This window comes from Strix aluco, chromosome 5 (genome assembly GCF_031877795.1).
Source record: "Strix aluco isolate bStrAlu1 chromosome 5, bStrAlu1.hap1, whole genome shotgun sequence".
NCBI classification, from domain to species: Eukaryota; Metazoa; Chordata; class Aves; order Strigiformes; family Strigidae; genus Strix; species Strix aluco.
In genome coordinates, this window is record NC_133935.1 from 10,440,912 (window position 1) to 10,459,483 (window position 18,572).

Consider the following 18,572-nt stretch of genomic DNA (forward strand, 5'->3'; position numbering starts at 1 on the left):
GGGACTCTTCCCCTTCAACAGAACAGGATCAAATAACCTACAAATTCATATCCCACCAACCTTTTATCCTCTTATACCTATCTCTTTCCAAACTGTGGGTTTACATATTATAACAGTGCTACAAATCCCAGGAATACACCAGATGTTGTTCTGGTCATCCGAAGGATAACTAACTTTACCAGGTCTGAAGAAGTAGTTGCTCAGCAGGCACAGGGTGTTCATGGCTATAACTGCTATGTGTTTTCACGCTGTGGTTTGAGATGCCCTCAAAGCATCTTCACATTTAACATCCAAAACCAGTAAGTCTAAAACCCAAGATTACCTGTAACCCATCACACAAAACATGAAACCCTTATGATCATGGTGGTGGAACAACTGGCACGGCAAATCCTTCTCACCACCTACCCCTTGTCTCTGGGCCCCTCTGCAGCACAAGGCCATCTGTGATGCCTGTCACAAGAGCTTTTTTCAGAAGTTGGTAAGTTAGTAGATCATGAAAATGAGCTAGCAACCCTACTGCCAAGCCCTGTGGGCATCAACAGACCTTAGATGCCCTGACCAACATCCCTAGCAACCCCTATGCACACCCCTGTCCACAAGCCCCTATGTCTATTAAACTCAGGCTTGAGCATCCAGTCCTGACTTAAGCTATGACACAGGTGGCCCTGTGTACAGCCTTTTCTCCTGATGTCCAAACCTACTGGCTGGTCTTCTTGGATAGACCTCATACCCTCTTTATAGTTAGACCCTGTTGCCTGGGTGGATGTATTCTCAACTTGTTACCTCAACCTCGTTGGGACTACAGCCAGAGCCTGTCACCACCCTGCTAGGGTGGTGTGGGGCTACACCCCATCCTTCAGGGCACTCCCCATTCTGGGCTCACCCTCAACTCCCATCTCATCCCCCCTCATGGGGAGCTCTGCTCCTGCTGCTCCCTGACATCTATGTTCCCCCATGTTAAAAGAAAAAAAAAAAAAAAAAGGATAAACAGAAGCACAGTTACAGTAAAAATAACTCTTTAAAAGTTTGCAAGGAACACACTGACTTTGACCAGGAAGTAAAAATCTTCTGGACCCAAGCAATAAAAGAGACGGAAAATACCAGGCCCTTTATTAATTATTTATGCCTCTAGTTTAATCACACACCACAGTATAAGGCAATTCACCTGGGGTCTGTTCAACCTACTAAGCTCCAGGCTAACTACTGAATGACCACATCTTTGGGCAATATCAGCAGAACAGGGATGTGCACGTTGGGAAGGAAGAGATGGTCCTGGTGACAGAGGTGCAACTCCCAGCTCCTTCAACTGCTTCCTGAATGGTTATGGACACATGCTAGGAAGGAGGTTAATTTTACTGATTTGGCCATTTTACTGCAACGTAGTCTCCCAATGAAGCAGATTACCCACAGACACCACTGTTACCAGCACTGTCCAAGAACAAGTACTGGGACACAGTTCATCCTGACACAGATGCCCTGAGTTCACACTTCTCATAGTGGCAGCTCAGCCTAACATCCTGCAAAGCAGGACATCTGCCTATCTTAGGAAGCCAGCTGACCAGCTTACTTAGCACAAGCTCGTGGTGTTGGTATAAGGCAATACAGATAGATAGTGAAGAATACAAGTAGGAAGCTATGGACAATCTATGCTTGGCTCACCCTGCCGCAGACAAGGATGTATGTATCCTCACTTCAGTAGTAACGAAAGTGTGAATGTTCTCTCCACCCATACCTTGGAGCTCCCATGAAGCCTATATCTGCACACAGGCCCATTTCAAAGCAATGCAGAAGTGAAGTGGTAATTGGGGTCAAACACAGGCTCACACTTGAGTTTGAATAAATACATCAGAATTACCACTTCTGGTAGCCAGCAACTGTTTTCAGCAGTAACGTGCTTTTCTACTGTACTGGGGCCACCCCCTACCTATGTGGAACTGGACAGGTTCAGAACAGCTCTATTACACATGTCAGTGTTGCCACTGCCTATCAGGCACATCAGATTCCTGCCCTCACAACCTGGTCTGTGGTGTGCCTGCCACAGGACTCTGCTTCAGCAGAGCCACGAAGGTAGAGAGTGCCCTGGTGCTGCAGAAGAACAATGACAGAGATAAAAGCAAAGCAGGAGCCGACCCCTCCTTCCTGCCAGCTAATTGCTGTGGTCCACTTGAATGTGAACTCTGATCTTTGCACCCTCTGTTCTGGACAAAAGTCCTTCACAAGAAGTCCCAGCCATAGTTTAACCATGGATGCAGAAACACTAACACAGGGTTTTCCAATCATGTTCATTTACAGCATGACCTCTTGGCAGCTGCCTCTCTTGCCTATGAGAAACTGAGATCATATTTGGGTCATAAGTGCTTAACTTGCCATTTTGACCTTTCAACCTTGTATTCTACTGACAGATTACTGGTAGCCCATGAAGACAAAGCTGCCCTCCTTCCTGGGGCCAAGCTCTTCTCCCTAAGGATTATCTTATACCAGAGATGAAGAAAGCAGCAAGCAAAAAGTCTTATTCCCTGAACTTGACAATGTCTTCTCTTGTTAAAAAATGGCAAACTCACTTGCCAAAGGGCACAGGAACAGATGGGAACTGAAAGGGCTACTACATAAATTAAGCATGTAAACACTGGTTGTCTGCTTGAAAATTAGCTCCTTTAATTTCCATGTGCATGATATTTGACACGGCCATAGTGCTCTTCCTACATGCCTTCACTTGAGGCAACGGGTGTATATTTTTCTAGTTTGCTACATTAACTATATTGTGCATAAAACTGCCTACAGCTAGAAAAGATGACAAACATGACACAACGCTGCTATTCCCAGCAAGGAAGTTAAACAGGAAAAAAAAAAAAAAAGACTCCACATGTATTTTTAGGCTATAATTGGAAATTTAAAGAGGCCCCTCTCCTGAACATTCAAATGCAGATGTTGTGTGCTGACAATCTAGTACCAGCCACAACTTGTGACAGAGCAACATTTTTCACAATTCAATGTAAAATTAATCTCTGACAGATGAGCAAGAAGCAAACAAATCCCAGAATTTCAGACACAGGTATGTTTTTTGCTACACTTTTTTGACTATGAGGGGGGACAGATCAGCAAGGGAGGAGAAATGTCAGGAAAAGATGCATTATTAGATGCCTTGCAGTGCTGACAAAAGGTCTGTCTCTTCAAAATGCCTCACTGGAGCTCACAGACTACAACTGCTAGTCCTGTGCACTTGTGGGAAACAGTCACACATGTTCAGCAAGATAGACGGGAAGTTTTTTGTTTATGTTTCCAAGGCTGAGGTAGAAAATACCCTTTCAACATGTTAAGTAGCATCAGTTTCCCCTCCTTGAACAGCATTGTATGAAGCATTACTTCTGATGCCCCAGCTCTCCACAGGAACTGAAAAAGATGCTAGATTTAAATCTGAGGCCGTTTGGAACAGCAGCAAACACATTCATGAAATGCTATACTAGAGATTTCTGTTTCAAGGAATGAACACCAACAACGTCCCACAGTCACCACAGAGAATATGGAGGTCTAAACGGGAAGGATTTAGGAGAGCATCAGCCAGCAGCTGCAGCCACTCACACAGATCACTAATGTTACCTTTTTGATAAGTGATAGGAACTTTGACCTTAAAACTGCAGTAAGATAAAAATGAGCAAAGTGCAGGAAAAATATATTTTATAGAGAGGCAATATTTTATTTTACAGATATGTTAATCATGGGTGTGTGAGTAAAAACACAGGATGGATCATGCACATCAGCCCTGATCAACACTTAAGAGCTTTGCTGACATAGGAAGACCATAGAAAGGGTATGGGTTTACTGTACGTGCTCTTCTCTCTCTCTTTTATTTAAATAAACTTAGATTTGCCAGCAAAACCTCTAGTAGACCCAGACACAGAGGCAAAAGAAAACAAAAAGGGAAGAGGCAGGCCTTTTTGTCATCTATATTGATCATCAATCCAGTAAAACTTTCACTGGCAAAAGCCGTCCAAGCACAATGTTATCTAGAGTAAGACAGGTCTGCTATTCCAGAAAGAGATTTCTACGCACAGGCATGGCCTTCATTTCAGTTTGTCTACATCCAAACCACAACTTGACATCAACAGACATTTGTATAATGGCATTGCCATGACACTTTCACCTAGACAACCACTTTTCTGTGTTAAACACTATGCAGAAGATAACTTTTCCAGATGAAGTAAAGACTGCCTGTTGCTCAGATAGTGCAAAGGAGAAGGTAGCTGAAGAATAAAGTAACTGAAATGCTGTCTGCATGGGACAGGAAAGAAGTGGCAGAAGAAATCCCGTTTCCCGAGCTGCAGTGTCCCTCTTCCATTAGGCAACACTATGCTCTTAGTCAATGACTACATCTCTCAATGCTGAAGTATTAGAAGCCACTAACTAGAATTACTTCCCAAGAGCTAGTGAGGGCCTTTGATGTTTTTCCTTCAAGTATGCCTTCAGCTTCTGATCCAGAGAAGAAAGGCCATTCAATGTTTGTCAGGGCATACACAGGGAAGATTTACACCTTAAAAAACTAAGCATAAAGGCAAAACACAGCAGAAAATTAGAAGCAAGAAATATTTATGTCTCTGCTGTGTAATACAAACAAGCAGAGCATGTCTGTAGCTTAGCATCAGGACTCAGAAGCCCTGGGGCACGTGGTCCCAAAGAGGCGACACCTTGAACAGGAGAGCTCAAAAGGAGCTCTAAAAGCCCCATGTATCTGCAACAGGAGGATTCTCCTGGCAGAAGCACTACAAAGAACACACAAGACTGTCCACAACAGCCACAAGCCTAGCACACAACTGGATGGGGCTGCAGTGGTGTCCCTTGGGCTGAGTGCTGGGACTTTGGTTGTGCCCGACATCTAGTTTGCACTATGGTCTATTCCAACCTTATAGGGGTCTGCAGCCTTTAGATCATCCAAGCGTCAGGCTCCACAAAACCATCTTACACACAAGTTTTATTCCTGAATGTGCCACTAACCTGGTAGGAAACCATTAACCAAACACCTGCACACAGACCCGTCCTGTTCATGCCTCAGTTTCCCTAGCTGTAGAGGGAAAAAGAAAGCATGGACCTACTTTATGGAACATTAAGCCTTCTGATTAAAGCAATGTATTACTACCACAGAAATAGACTTGGGTTCAGACTCTCAAACACTGCTCCTAACTTGCTGCTAGTGAAAGCTTCCAACTGCAGCAAATAGCAGGAAAGCACAGACTTGCCACTAACCAATATACAACACACATTGCTTGACATTCAGCAGTGTTTCCAGGCTTCCACAATGCTGGAGAAGTACACCAGGCATAAACAATTCTGGCAAGGTAAGAGCAGTTGAGGTACAATCAGATGACAAGAGATCCCCTTGCAGCTGGAAAGGGAGCATGAAATAAATCTCTCTTGGTCACATCACATCCCAATGAATGTAGAAATGAACAAAAGGTCTGAAGAGCACAAAGAAAACTAAAACGAAGGGGGAAAAAGTCTATGTAAAGATTGGCAAGGGGAAACAACCCAAGTTAGTTTGGACATGCAAGAATTATGACCCGTCTCCCTTGGTGTCCAACCACACTGGAGGGAATGAGATGCATTTCTAGGTGCACAAAGAGTTCTCACAGTAACGTGTTACCACGCTGGTTACAGCATTCTTGAGATAGATGAGGCTGTAAGTCACTGACATTATGCCGATGTATATATAGGCTTTGTGCATTTCTAATCATTCAGACACAACAGCCCCATGTATATTTTTGTTTTGCAAACTGTTCTGGCATCCTCTGCAAAAATTCGCCTTTATCTATCTTGGAAGATTTTAAGAAAAGCTTTCAGGAAACAGCAACAGAATGGGGAAAGACTCACCAGAAACACTGATGTGTTCTGGGGGAAAAAAAAAAAAAAAAAACACCAAACAACGACAAAAAACAAGCTGCATCAAGACAACCAAATATGGGGACATTTTTAACTAAATCATGCCTGTCTTGTATTATCCATTTCAGCTCATTTAGCATCTCAAGAATTTTTATCATAAGAGTTAACAGCTCCAGAAGCTCCAATTTCTTCCCAGTTTTTTCTTTAATGCAATTACACTTTTGCTGTCGCACCAGAAATATTAATAGCCTTTTCTGCGTGGGATAGAGAAGCTTTACAGAAGGACCAGAAGACTTCGATCATATTGATGGCCTGCATGCTAATGGTTACATATAGCTTATCTGTCAATGTCGTTTCCACTGAAACTAATGAAAATAGACAGCACTCCCTTCAATACTTCAGGCATGTATCTCTATGGGGAAAAAGCTACCATTCACTTGAATGCAGAAGTACTCTGTGAAGGACAAGTGAAAAAGCAGAAAAGCAAAGCTGCTATTCTATTGTATGTTGCTCTGTAGGAAGACACAGAGGGACAAATTTTGCTTTTCGTTACAGTAGCTTTGATCCAGAATTGATATAACCAAGTCAATGGAGCTGACCCAGATTTACAGGGGAGAAACAGTTCAGAGCTCCACCCAAGCCTGCAATCCTATATTTCTATGACCACAGGGGTATCTGTGCCCTTTATGCAATTCAAAAAGCCTCTGCTCTGGCAGAGTAGACCTGACCCAGTGCTCATTAAAATCAACTGAAAAGCGGCCATTGACTCCTCCAGTCAATCACGCAGACCTCATGCAAACAATCCACCAGCAAATTCAAACCACTCATCAATGTACTCCTTTCAGAAAAAGTCATAAACCTTATGGCTTGCCCAAAACAAAACCCCAAACCCAACAGCCTAGCAGGCAGCTGTGTTCATTCTATTTGAGCTCCCCTAAACTTGCCACAAAGGACCACCAAGTCTGGTTTGGGAAGAGAAGGAAGGTGGAGAGGCAGAGATCAGCCAGCATGGTCCACAGGATTGCCACTGCCACAGCGGCAGGAACTTTGCACAACGTCCAGCTGACTGATCCTGCAACAATTACTAAACCAAGAGAGTGGGACAAAGCAATGCTTGAGAGGCAGAGAACATGTATCAGTAGCCACCCTAATTCTCTGGTGTATTTGTCCCACTTGATTAGCAGTTACGTCAACTTCATAATTATATGCAAACATACACACACTTAACTCCAAAGATAAAGCGCTTATCCCCATCTGGAAACTCAAATATATTTTAGAAGTTAATCAAGACCAAAATACATAATCAAGACAGGCTTTATCATTTTATATTTATGACCCCAACTGACACATTTTATTAATCACCAAGTGTTTAAAAAGTGTTAATTCCCTCCTCCTCAGTTACTATAAATTCTCCACTCTCACTTCCAACACAGGCTGTAAAAATACAGAATACTAGAAGGACATATTCGGCTCCTGGTACCCACTAGTGTGGGTGCAGAATGTGCTATTCCATGTCAGGTCACTTCAGATAATACAGACATTTTTGTTCTGCCTGCATACCAATCAACTTTAAAGCATAATAATGCAAATAGTCTTTAAAAGGATTTTAACTACCTAAAGCTCTTTGTTTAAACACAAGGTATTACAGTTGAGATCATCCATGGGATCCAATTATAGCCACCTTATTACTTATATGTCTACATTCCCTAATCCAAAAATCCCTACAAGTTATCCATTTTAAACTTTTTGACCCTCTTATATAATCATTTATCAGCCAAAAAAGCATGAAAATGACTAGCTACAATGTCATTTGTTACATGAATTCAGAAGGCTCATGGACTCTGAGGATCCCGAAACCCAACTTTTTACCATTTACAAAACATAGCCTGAACTGTCAGAATGTCTTTAAAATAACTAGAAAGTGTTGGCTTTTATAGTAAAACAAACTAGGAAAAGAGTTCTCTGCTTTTTACAGAGTACAACATGTTTGAGAAGCAGAGAAAGCCAACAAAGCCTTTTATTCCTTGTGGATGTGTGGACTCTGCAATGAAAAACCATAGTCTCCCACCATTCAGCCAAGTGACAAAAAGATACAATTTTTTGCCACTAAGATTACTAAGAATGGCACCTTTTAGCCTGAGACAATGTTCAAAGCAGCAGAAGCAGTTCCTTCACAGATCAAGCACAGCTGAGAAGGTCCATATCCTCCTCTTTCGCCTACCAGAGAAGAAAGAGAAGGGGGGGCGGATCCTGCAAAACCACACGCGGATCACTTTACTCACATCCTTGAAATCAAGGCTCCTTTTCATTGCAAAATGACAAGCAGACAACATTTATAGGATGTGAGTGTTTCACACCTGTTTTCCCATGGTGTGGTCCACCTACCTTCATGCCATTTGTTGGACAGTTACCATCTCCCAAATCCCTGGAATCACAGTGCTGTGAGAAATTCTGCTCAATTGCATTGTTTGTATTTTCCATTTCCCCCAGCACCTTCTTTTAAGTTTTTTCATAGGAGTGTGAAGCCATTGCAGCAGTGATTGATAGTAACGGATGCAAAGTCATCCTTCAGTGTCTACAACCTGGCACAAACAAGATGAAGGCTACCTTGAAGAGGCACTCTTACTGCTTAAGCTGATATACCCCCATAAAAGTTCCTGCCCTTCCACAGCCTAGAAAGAATTCATAAAGTCATTACTTCTCTTATGCCGGATGTTTCCAAACATGTATAAGCTGAGAAATAAATAACAGAAATGAGAAACCACACTGACTACACATTTCAATTAGTAAAGTAACACAAGGCACCTACGTGGAGCCCTTGGCACTTTTGGGATTTCTTCTAATAACAAAGAATTTCATATTCCTTACAGCAGCCTTGTTAGAAGAAAAAGGGTTGCACTTCAGAAATCAATGTATTTGGATTTCCTGGGCCACCAACTACAGATTTCATAGGGAGAGAGAAGATGGGTGGGTGCACATACGCATCCACACGCATTTGGGTGTGCAGCCCTTTTTTTTTTTTTTTAAGTCAGCATTTTATAAGTGCTCATACTCAGCTTTTTTAATCCAAATTTGTCAGGAGAAAAAAAAACCTGAAATATTAAGTTTCCAAATCTAGCCTCAATGTCAGTCAGTAGGCTCTAATGACATTTTACTCCATAGTTTCCAGTGACAGCCATCTAATTTTATTTCTTTTAAATATAACATCCCCTTCTGATGCTTACAAGCTAAATGTTAATGCCTCATTTAGGATCTCATTTCTAACATGTAAAATTAATAACACGAAAAGCAAAGCTGCCATTTACTTTCATTGCCAACATTGGGGAAAGTGTAAAAAGCAACCAAAAAGAGCATATTAGTTTAAAATAAAAACCAAATGGACATTTAAATGTGAAATGCATAAGGCAGGGAAATTTCTTTAATACAGGGAAGCCTCCCTGAGTCGCATGGACACGAAGTTTGCTTGCTGCAAATTAACAAATGCTTGTGCTGCACCTATTTACACCATGCTGCTTAGTCAAAGTCCTGTTAGCATGTCACAGAAATGAGAGTCCTGTCATCTGCTGCGGCTCTCTGAGTCTTGCCAGCACCGAGGTTTTCCATTTTAAGTTCCTAGAGTGGAACAGGTAAAACATGCCAGCTCCCACATACACACCTGCAACTCCCATGTCCTGTGCAAGAAGCTCCCCAGCAGCCCCCAGGGACCTAAGAGGGCATCGCAGAAGCGGGCAGAGCAGAGGATGTACACTGCCACCGGATGGTCACCACCCTCCGTGCACTTATTCCTTATACATAAGTGCACATGATTTGTGCCCTGGTTGCTTTTCATTAGGTACCTCCTAGTGATGCTACAGCTGGTGTGACAACCCAAGAGGACAAAAGGGGGCAGCTGAAATCTAACACAGGCTGTTCATATGAAAATCTACTTCTGTTGGACAGGAGGGAATGGATCTACTCCAGACAATTTCACCAACAACTAACTCCTTATTAAAGAGCATGTGGGGAGGGCAAGCCAAAAAACCACATTCATCGATCTGGCATTAAATGAAAAATTGGGGATAACAACATTATGCAAGAGAAGCGACACAAAATCCCAGTGCATATGCAGTAGAATTTTTGATTTATTCATGAAACCTTAGTTTCAGGTGCCAAACAATTACATGAAAGGGGAACACGCTGCATCCTCCACTGATTACATTCACAAAATTGGAATCCAAGAAAATCCCTCTGTCTGGAGGCGTGAGCCAGAGATAATTAGGAACTGAATTCTCTCATTGGTTCGCTGCAGTCTCTGGTGGTCTCATCTTCTAGTTAGAGCATGAGGCTTGTGCCAGAAACACCCCTTTGTCACATGCAAGCATTCTGCCCACAACAAAAGGATGCTATCTATAACCTGGATACTGAAACACAAGTAACGAGGAATTAACCAAACTCTACAGTTTGATTTGCTACCATAAGGACAAATACCTACCTCGTCCACAAAGATCTTACACGAATGGGCTCCACAGGGAACAGGAACATCCAACAAAACATGAACGTGCTTTGAAACATTATCCTTGTAATACAGTAGGTGGCTGCTGAATCTAAATGACCCACCACAGACATCTCTTCATCTTTATCCCGGACACGCCACGTCTACACAAGTACAAAATTCCTGAACTTCACTTTATTTCCTTAATGTGAAGCAGAAGACTGCTCTTTTCATCGATCTGAACTAGGCCCTTCACCAACACATCCACACTTGATTTTATGTTGACACTTAGACAAGTCACACACAGAACTCAAATGTTTGCCTTGAACAACACGAACAATCCTCAAGAAAAAACATCAGATTCAAACCCTTGTGTCCCCAACCCTGTCCTTAACTCCCTCAGGATCATCTTAGAATTGATACATAATACATATGCATCAGCCCAAAAGGCTTAAGAGGAAAAAAACTGTGCTGGAATGACATTCACCCAAGGACAACTGCAGCAGCTTTGTCAGGCAGGATTTGATACAGTACGTCTGGCAACAGCGTCAAACAAAATACAGTAGTGCTGGCTTTGGGAAAACTAACATGGATCTAATTTCTTCCAATTCTCTGAACCACTTTTAGAGTTAGTTACATGGTACAGTACAAGATAAACTACCTGTCACTTCTGAAAAGTAATGGAAACAATTTAAGAATTCAGAAATACGCTCACCCTACACAGACATAAAATTGACATACTAGTTGCACCCAATCAACTGTATAAATTGGTTCATAAAAAGCAGTGTGCATTTCTGCTCTACGTGCTTTTTTCTAAAGGAAAAATAAAGTTTCCATTCACGTTGACTTTATCTCTGAAAAAGTTAGACTTTAGCCAAGCCATGACACTTTTACATCTGTGAATAGAGAGTGTCAATGATATTAAAGTCAGTGCACAGTTTCCCAATATTGATTCACAGTAACAAAAATATTAAAAGCTTACAAAAACCTACATTGTAGAAATGGTAACTGCAGAGTAATAAATATTCTGATAAATTAAAATTAATAAGACATTACTGTTGACAGTGCCAGGTAATTTTTGCTTGAACACATTCAGAAACAGAGATTTTTATCTCTTTAAGGTCAGCACACCGTTGTTATAAAAAGCTACACTCATACGTACTGCGACAGAAAAAGCTGCTCTTCTAATAAGCTTAATATTCACCAACCAGGAAGATTTTCAGAAGATACAAAGAGCAGTTTAACTCTCAACTTAAAGCAGTCCTAGACTACCAGAACCTTTGAGAAGAGGGACCAGAGCAATTTGCCTACACTGATGAGTAGACAGTCCCATGGAAATCAATGGAAAGCTTATAGGGACACCGACAAAAAGATACAGCATGGCCCCCACGCAGGCACACGGCAGGGTTTCTGCCTGCGACTGGGGAACGGATTTCATTGCATGCAATTAAATGCGGGCCAGATTCTTGTGGCTGTCAAATGAACTCCATTTCTCTGTATCCCAAACAGAATAATTTAAAACCAGTATATGGGGTCCATCAAAGGAATGCCACACACCCACTGCTTTGCAGATCTCATTCCCTTTTATAAGCAGGGGAGAAAGCAATGATCAATTGCAAGATGGGAGACTGCTGCATTGATTTTCAAACAGAATCCTCCATCAAAACCAATGGTGAGCTTTTCTTCAGACATACGGGGGGGGAAAAAAAAAAGAAAATATCACATGATCTGAGTAGTTCTGACAGTTGAGCAAAGGTAGACATCAGCCTTCTGTAAGGAATAAGCAGCTATCAGTCACACGTATATCTGCTGCACGTATAACTGAGATGGTCATGGACAGGAGGCAAGTCTGAGGATCTAACCTTTGTTAGCATCCACAGAAAAACAGTAGAAGTCTACGACAGGAGATGAAAAACAGAGCAAGAACATTCTGGTCTGCAGCAGGAAAAAAAATAAGTTAGTTTCATAAACCTGTCTCAGGTAATATAAAGATAGTATTAATTATTCTACCCTTACATGGAATTTTTCATCTTGACAGATCCCAGCACATTGCCAGTCTGACCCCAGCCTAGCAGAGCAGCTCCTACCTGCACTTGCTGACACACAGTCCCCCCCCACTCACTGCAGCTGGGATGCTTACAGAAGAAAGCAAACATATCTGTGAAGTGTGGGCAGGCTAAGGACTAGTGAGCGAACTGATTTCACAGGAAAGGCAGCAGATAAAACTATGATGGGCTGTCATATAAAGCCCCAAGACTGCAAACTGATTTCACAGGAAAGGCAGCAGATAAAACTATGATGGGCTGTCATATAAAAAACCCCAAGACTGATCCATTGTACAGAAACAGACGATCCAGTAGCACGGAGCAATAATCAGGTTGCACTCAGTTACTCAGAATAGCACATGGCAGGAGAGCGAAGGGGAAAAAGCCCTGTGCCAAGAGACAGTAAAAATGAGCTCTATATTGCTATATACCCAGCTATAGCAAACACTGCAGAATGTTTTTTTCTTTTCAGAAAAGGCTAGACAGGCAACAGGAAAACACACCAAAGTCCCTGATGCCATTTCCTCCCTCAGGAATAAACAGTCCCCCAAACCCACAAAAGCCAGGATCATCTCTGAAGTTTTCTTTACAGTGTTCCTGAGCACCTGGAGAGCGGCACCATTCACCTTCCCCCACCACCAACTGGTCAGGGAACCCAATTTGGGAGGGTGGGTTCCCCAGCACGTAGGCAATCTCTGCTAAAATTCAGACAATGCAGAGGTGCATTAACTGGACAGCACATTTACCGCCGGCTTCCAACAAAGAACGGGTACGGAGCCAAAAAGAACACGGAGTAAAAAGCAGCTGATCTCCTTCCAATATGCTGATATTTGAGATACAGCGCAAGGGACACAACATCACATTATTTTGCAAAGATAAGGCTAAGCTCACTTTCCCTGCTCCAGGCATGTTTTTGTTGTTAGAGTTTTTTGTTTGTTTATTTTTAAGAAAGGCTTCTGTTAACTATGTCATTTTCTTATTTATTTACCCCCAAAAAAACCCCTGCCAGCTGAAATTTGTTCTTCTGTTTCTAGCAAGAGATCCACATTCAGACCTCCTAAAATGGAAAACGCCCAGCTAACAGATGAAGAGTTGTCTTGTCCCCAAGGGGGGTTGGACTTGTCATTTGATGGCCTTCTAACATCCTTCCCATTCTGTGTCACACCTAAAATTGTTTGGACAGCTCTGAAGGTAGAGAAAAGTCTCCTGAAATTCACTAAGATAACTTGGGGGGAGTGAAAAAATTGCCAGGTTTTGAATAAGGAGCTGACTCTTCCAGCAAAGAACTTAACCTTATTTTCCATCCAAAAGGTCCGGCTGGGAATTTTTCAGCTAATTCTGATTGCAAAGTGCCCATCTTAGCACAGTAAGCTACCAACAGCAGTGACAAGTGGCAAGCCTGGGTATAAGAGAGGGCTCCCTCCGGTAGCCATCCTAAGAGACATACTCTAGTGCAGACCGGCTAAAATTGAAAACACCCTCCATAACAAAAGGAGCATCGGCTAAGATTTTGAAAGCTCTTAATACCTCCAGCCCCATCCCACCTGACATGCACTCTGCCCAGGGTCCAGCCCCAGTGATTTTAGACCTACATCAAGAAGGGTTACTGACATATCTTAAAATAAGGATATAATGCCTCAAAATTATCTGCTACCTGATGTCTACGACCTCCCTCTTCCCTGCTCCTTCAAGAACTCCATATTAATCTATCACTTGCACCACCAAGATACATACAGTCACGTAATAGATACCTGGTGAAAATAGCTGTTCAAGCCTTACAAGCTGTACGTAAACCAAATGGCCACACTCTATACAGGTGTGTATAGAGCTCAATAGATTTCTAGCAGTTTCCACTACAGAAACAGCCCACCAAAAAAAAAAAAAAAAATCAGAATAGGTTATGATAAAAAAGGTACAATAAAGATGGACAGCTTGTGATAGCATTTATTTCCAGATCTTCTCCACTCATGCTAACAACCTAAATATGTGTCAAACAGAAAATGGGTGCAGATTATCCTCCCGGTGATTTCACAGCATCGCATTCTCTCCTCAGAGTTTATGGTAAATCCGTTGAATTGTACTAAAATCTCAACCTATTTATAGTTCACAAGAGCATGACTATAAAGCCGTAATCTTCAGCAGTTTACTATAGAGGATATTGAAAATTCCTGAAAGGTGATTTTTCTACATTCAGAAATTCACAGAAGACTATTTCACTTAATCTCTTACCTACTGCATGCTGGGTTTGTGTTCCAGCAGTATAATTCATCTGGAACAAGGGGAAATAATAACTCTTGGCCAAATTTTCTGAATATGTGTGCAAAGTACGTTACCTGTGGAATGCAACCAATGAAAGTATCATACTTCTATTAAACTGGTGAGGCTGTGTTACAACCAACAATTCTGCCCAGTGCCTCAAAGCCCTAAAATAAAGCCTTCCCCAGGTCTGCTAAGGGCTGAGCACTCCTTGTGAAACAGTAAGCATGGAGCAGACACAGCAGGAAAGAAAAAATATGCTAATTTGTCCAAGGAGTTGGCAGGTATTAACACAGATGGGCAACATACGAGAACACATTCATCAAGCAAATGATACCAACTTTGGAGGAGCCGACAGCTGATAGAAAAACGCCAAACGCGACTTGGCTTCACCACAGAACAGCAGATCTACTGATTCCAAATCCTATCAGCAAACTAAGCCTCCACCATTCGACTCCAAAAACTTTAAGGAAAAAAATCATTTCTAATCAACTACGGTTTGGTAGCCACAAGCAGGGAAGGAAAGAGTCAAACCGAGTATGTCCTTTTTCTTTTTACCAAACTGCAAATCCCTTACTTGCTACAGCTATGCCTGTAGCCAGGACACTCGAGAGCTGGCAGGAGAGATTTACAGGTAGGACTGAGAAGACTCGCCCGCCGAGAAGTGCGGGGTCCCTCTGCCAGCTGCTGCTGCTGGCCTGCGAAGAGGTACCGCTCCCTCTTACAAGCCTCGCTCAGCTGTCAGATCGCTCCAAAAAGACACTGCAAGCGCAATTTCCACCTCATTTCTCAGGCAGAAAGGGGAAAAAGAAAGACACACAGACGGGCAGATCAAATTTTTTTTTTTTTTTTTTTTAGCCATGCTGGATAAATTTCTCAGCTGAGCTGCACAAAGCAGCCCCGCTGCGATCCACGGCGGCTCTGGGCGCGCAGCGAGCACCGCACGAAGTTTCCGTGGCCCGATCCCACCTTCGTGTGAACCGGCCGCCGACCCACGCGTGACTTCCACAGCAGCCAGCGCCCGCTACCCCCAGCACAGCCCTGCCCCGGGCGTCCCCCGCGCTTCTACACTGGCAGAATAAAGTCGCATTAGCGAGCTGAGAGGTTGGCTCGGGGACCATCACGCCCCCCCCCCCCCCCCCCCCCGCAGTTTGGGTCTCGGTCGCCCCCGGCCCGGGCAGCCGCCGCCCCCCGCCGCTCCGGCCAACTTGGGCGAGCCGGCGCGAAGTTGCCCGCCGGCGGGGGCGGGTGGCTCTGGCCGGCCGCGGTGTCCCCGACACCCCCCAAAACCGAAAAGCTGCGAAGCCGAGGGCCCGGGGAAGCTCGGCGGGGAGGGAACCGCGGGGGCCGGGCAGCTCCCGGCGCCGCTCTCCGCCGCGGCAGGCTCGCCGGCCGGTGCCGTCCCCCGTCCACCAAACGCGCGATATAAGGCAGAAAATAATAAGATCTAAAACCAAAACAACTTTCCTCCCTCCCGCGGGAAGTTTCCTGCGGCGGGCGAGGCGACCTTCCCGCGGCTGCCCCGGGCGGCGGCCGGGACGGGGCTCCCGGCCGGACTGCGGGGCGCTGCGCCCGCCGCCCAGCCCCGCGCCTGCCGCAGCGGCGCCGGGAGCCGAGAGCGGAGAACGGCGAGAGGCGGCGAGAGCTCCCGGGGCGCCCACCACCTGCGCCGGCGGGGAGCGGGGCCGGTGCGGAGCCGGGCGCTGCCCCCCCGCGGGGCCGGTGCGGTTGCGGTGCCGGTGCCCTACCTGGGTGCAACATACTTTGGAAATAGAAGATGACAAGGATGAAGGAGCCCACGGAAGTGACCAGGACCATCCTGCACACCCGGTTCATCCTCATTACTTCCAGCACCGCCGGCTTCATGGCGTTGTCCGGCGGCGCAGGAGGGGGGAGGGGGGGGCGGCGGAGCGCGCAGAGCTGGCGCTGAGAGCCGCTCCGCGCCCGCGGCGCTCCGAGGTGCCGGGGAGGAGCCGCCGCCGCGCCGGAGGATGCCCGGGCGCCCGCGCCCCGCACCGGGGGGCGCTAATGCCTGCGCTGGGCGTGACCACGGCGCGCGCCAGGCGGAGGGGCGCTCTGCGCGGCGCGGGGGGGAGGCGGCCCAGGCGGGGAGCCGGGGCGGAGCGCGCCCCCCCCCTCGCCAAGGGGAGAGATGGTCCCGCCCGGCGGCGGCGGCGGTAGCGGGCGGGGACGCGCCGGGCTGCCTCGAGGGGCCGCCGCCGCCGCCGCTGCCGCCGGGCGCGCTCCGCGAGGGGCGGGGCGGGGCGGGGCGGGCGCCAGCGGGCGTCGCCGGCGCTGAGGGAGGCGGCGGCCACCGGCTGTCCGTGGGCCCCTCCCGGCTCCGGTCGTCCGCTGCTGCCGTTGCGGCCCCTCAGCCTGCGGACTGGGCCACCTCCGGGTCGGTCACTCTCGCTCTCCTGAGGGGCTTCGGGTCCGTCAGCCCACCGGCGAGCAGCGGGTCGAGCCCCGCGCGGAGGAGGCTTTCCCCCGCTCTCCGCTTGTGGGGAGAAATTACCGTCTCTCACTTTTTTTTCCTTTTTTTTTTTTTGTGCGGTGCCTGTTACTGTGTTAATCCTAACTGCCTTCTTCCAGGTCTTGTCTCACTTCAGTATTATGTAAGACGTTATTTTATAGCCGGTCCTTGTTGTTTCTTCTTCGGCGTTGCGCTGTCCCGACCGGTAGCTGTTAATATTTATAATCGGTGTAAACACTGACTTCCAGTAGCACTGAATCATCCCTAACGAAAACAGTGCCACCTGGCACGCTAGAAATGAAAGGGTTTTTTGTTCTTAAGTGCGAGACTTTTTAAGTTTTCTGAATTAACCGACTGGTTGCTCATTTGTGAATAACAAAAGGTTCTGCCCCCACGGTTCCTCCACCGAAGTCTACCTCTCGGTAGCCGGAGAGCAACTACAGGCGATGAGATACGAGACCGTACGTGGGAGGAATGCAGACGAGCTTCGTGCAACAGAACAAAAGGCATCTGCCTCGTCCACGCGTGCATCGGGGCTTGGGACCTCGGGGGCTTCTGGCGAGCCGGGGGTGCGGGAGCAGCTGCAGGTCGGAGAAGTCCTGCACCAGGTTTCTGGCGTTAACCACACAGGAGAGTTCCCAAACTGCGACTATCCACTTGCTCAGAACTAGCTGGGTGTTGAAAAGTACATTGCTGAATGAAATCAGCTTCTTAGCAATGTACCATTTATCCTTGCACTGTGTTAACTGTCCTGTTTGTTCCTCTGATGCACCCAAATACTGGTTTCCTATCGCTTTTTTTTTTTTTTTTTTTTTTGCTAAAGTGAAAATAATTTTGCGAATGCTGGTACCATCTTCATGTGTAAAAGGATTTTTTTTTTTTTTCCCCCTCAGATTTGTGTCTGTTCTTACGATGTGGTTGGGGGGAGGGGTCTTTAAAATGAAAATAGCCCTAAACAGACCCAGCCCAAAGCTGGTCAGCAAGTGCAGTAAAACAGATCTTAAGATCAAACTCCACCCCCCCCCCCCAAAAAAACCCAACCAACAAAACCAAACGGCATGCGTATTCCTTCCTGGGTAATTGTGACAGAAACATGTAAAGCCATCAGGGTTTTCCATTCAGACTTTGCAAAAGCCAATTAAAAGGATTTTACCTCAAGGATAAAACAATAATTAGGTAGATATTTGTAACAGAGTGGATTATTTAGGCTTGGCCTAGAGTTCCTTTTATTAGAAATAATTTCCATTGTTCATTAAGGTTTTACACAACATTTTGCTTACTTTCTGTAGATTTTTTTTCAGGTCTTTTTAGCAGTTTTGATATGCAGTGTCCATTTTCTAGCCTTTCTAATGTAAAGGAAACTTTAAATTGATCTTTCTCTTTTAAACTCAAACCTCAAATGTAACACAAAAGCGCTCTATGAAAAACACTAGATAAAGAGAAGTACTAGTATGTA

At 45.2% G+C, this 18,572-nt stretch overlaps 1 protein-coding gene across 2 annotated transcripts in view; it reads right to left on the reverse strand.

The window, feature by feature from the left end:
• The window catches only part of CHST11 (carbohydrate sulfotransferase 11), a 178,809-nt gene extending 162,164 nt beyond the window's left edge, over positions 1-16,645 (reverse strand). The window contains exon 1 of one of the 2 annotated variants that reach the window (XM_074825902.1): positions 16,392-16,645. In XM_074825902.1, coding sequence (XP_074682003.1) covers positions 16,392-16,509 — 118 coding nt within the window. In that variant the 5' untranslated portion in view covers positions 16,510-16,645. The remainder of the gene's footprint in view (positions 1-16,391) is intronic. The other variant, XM_074825903.1, reaches the window with a different exon arrangement.
• Between the last annotated feature and the right edge of the window lie 1,927 nt (positions 16,646-18,572).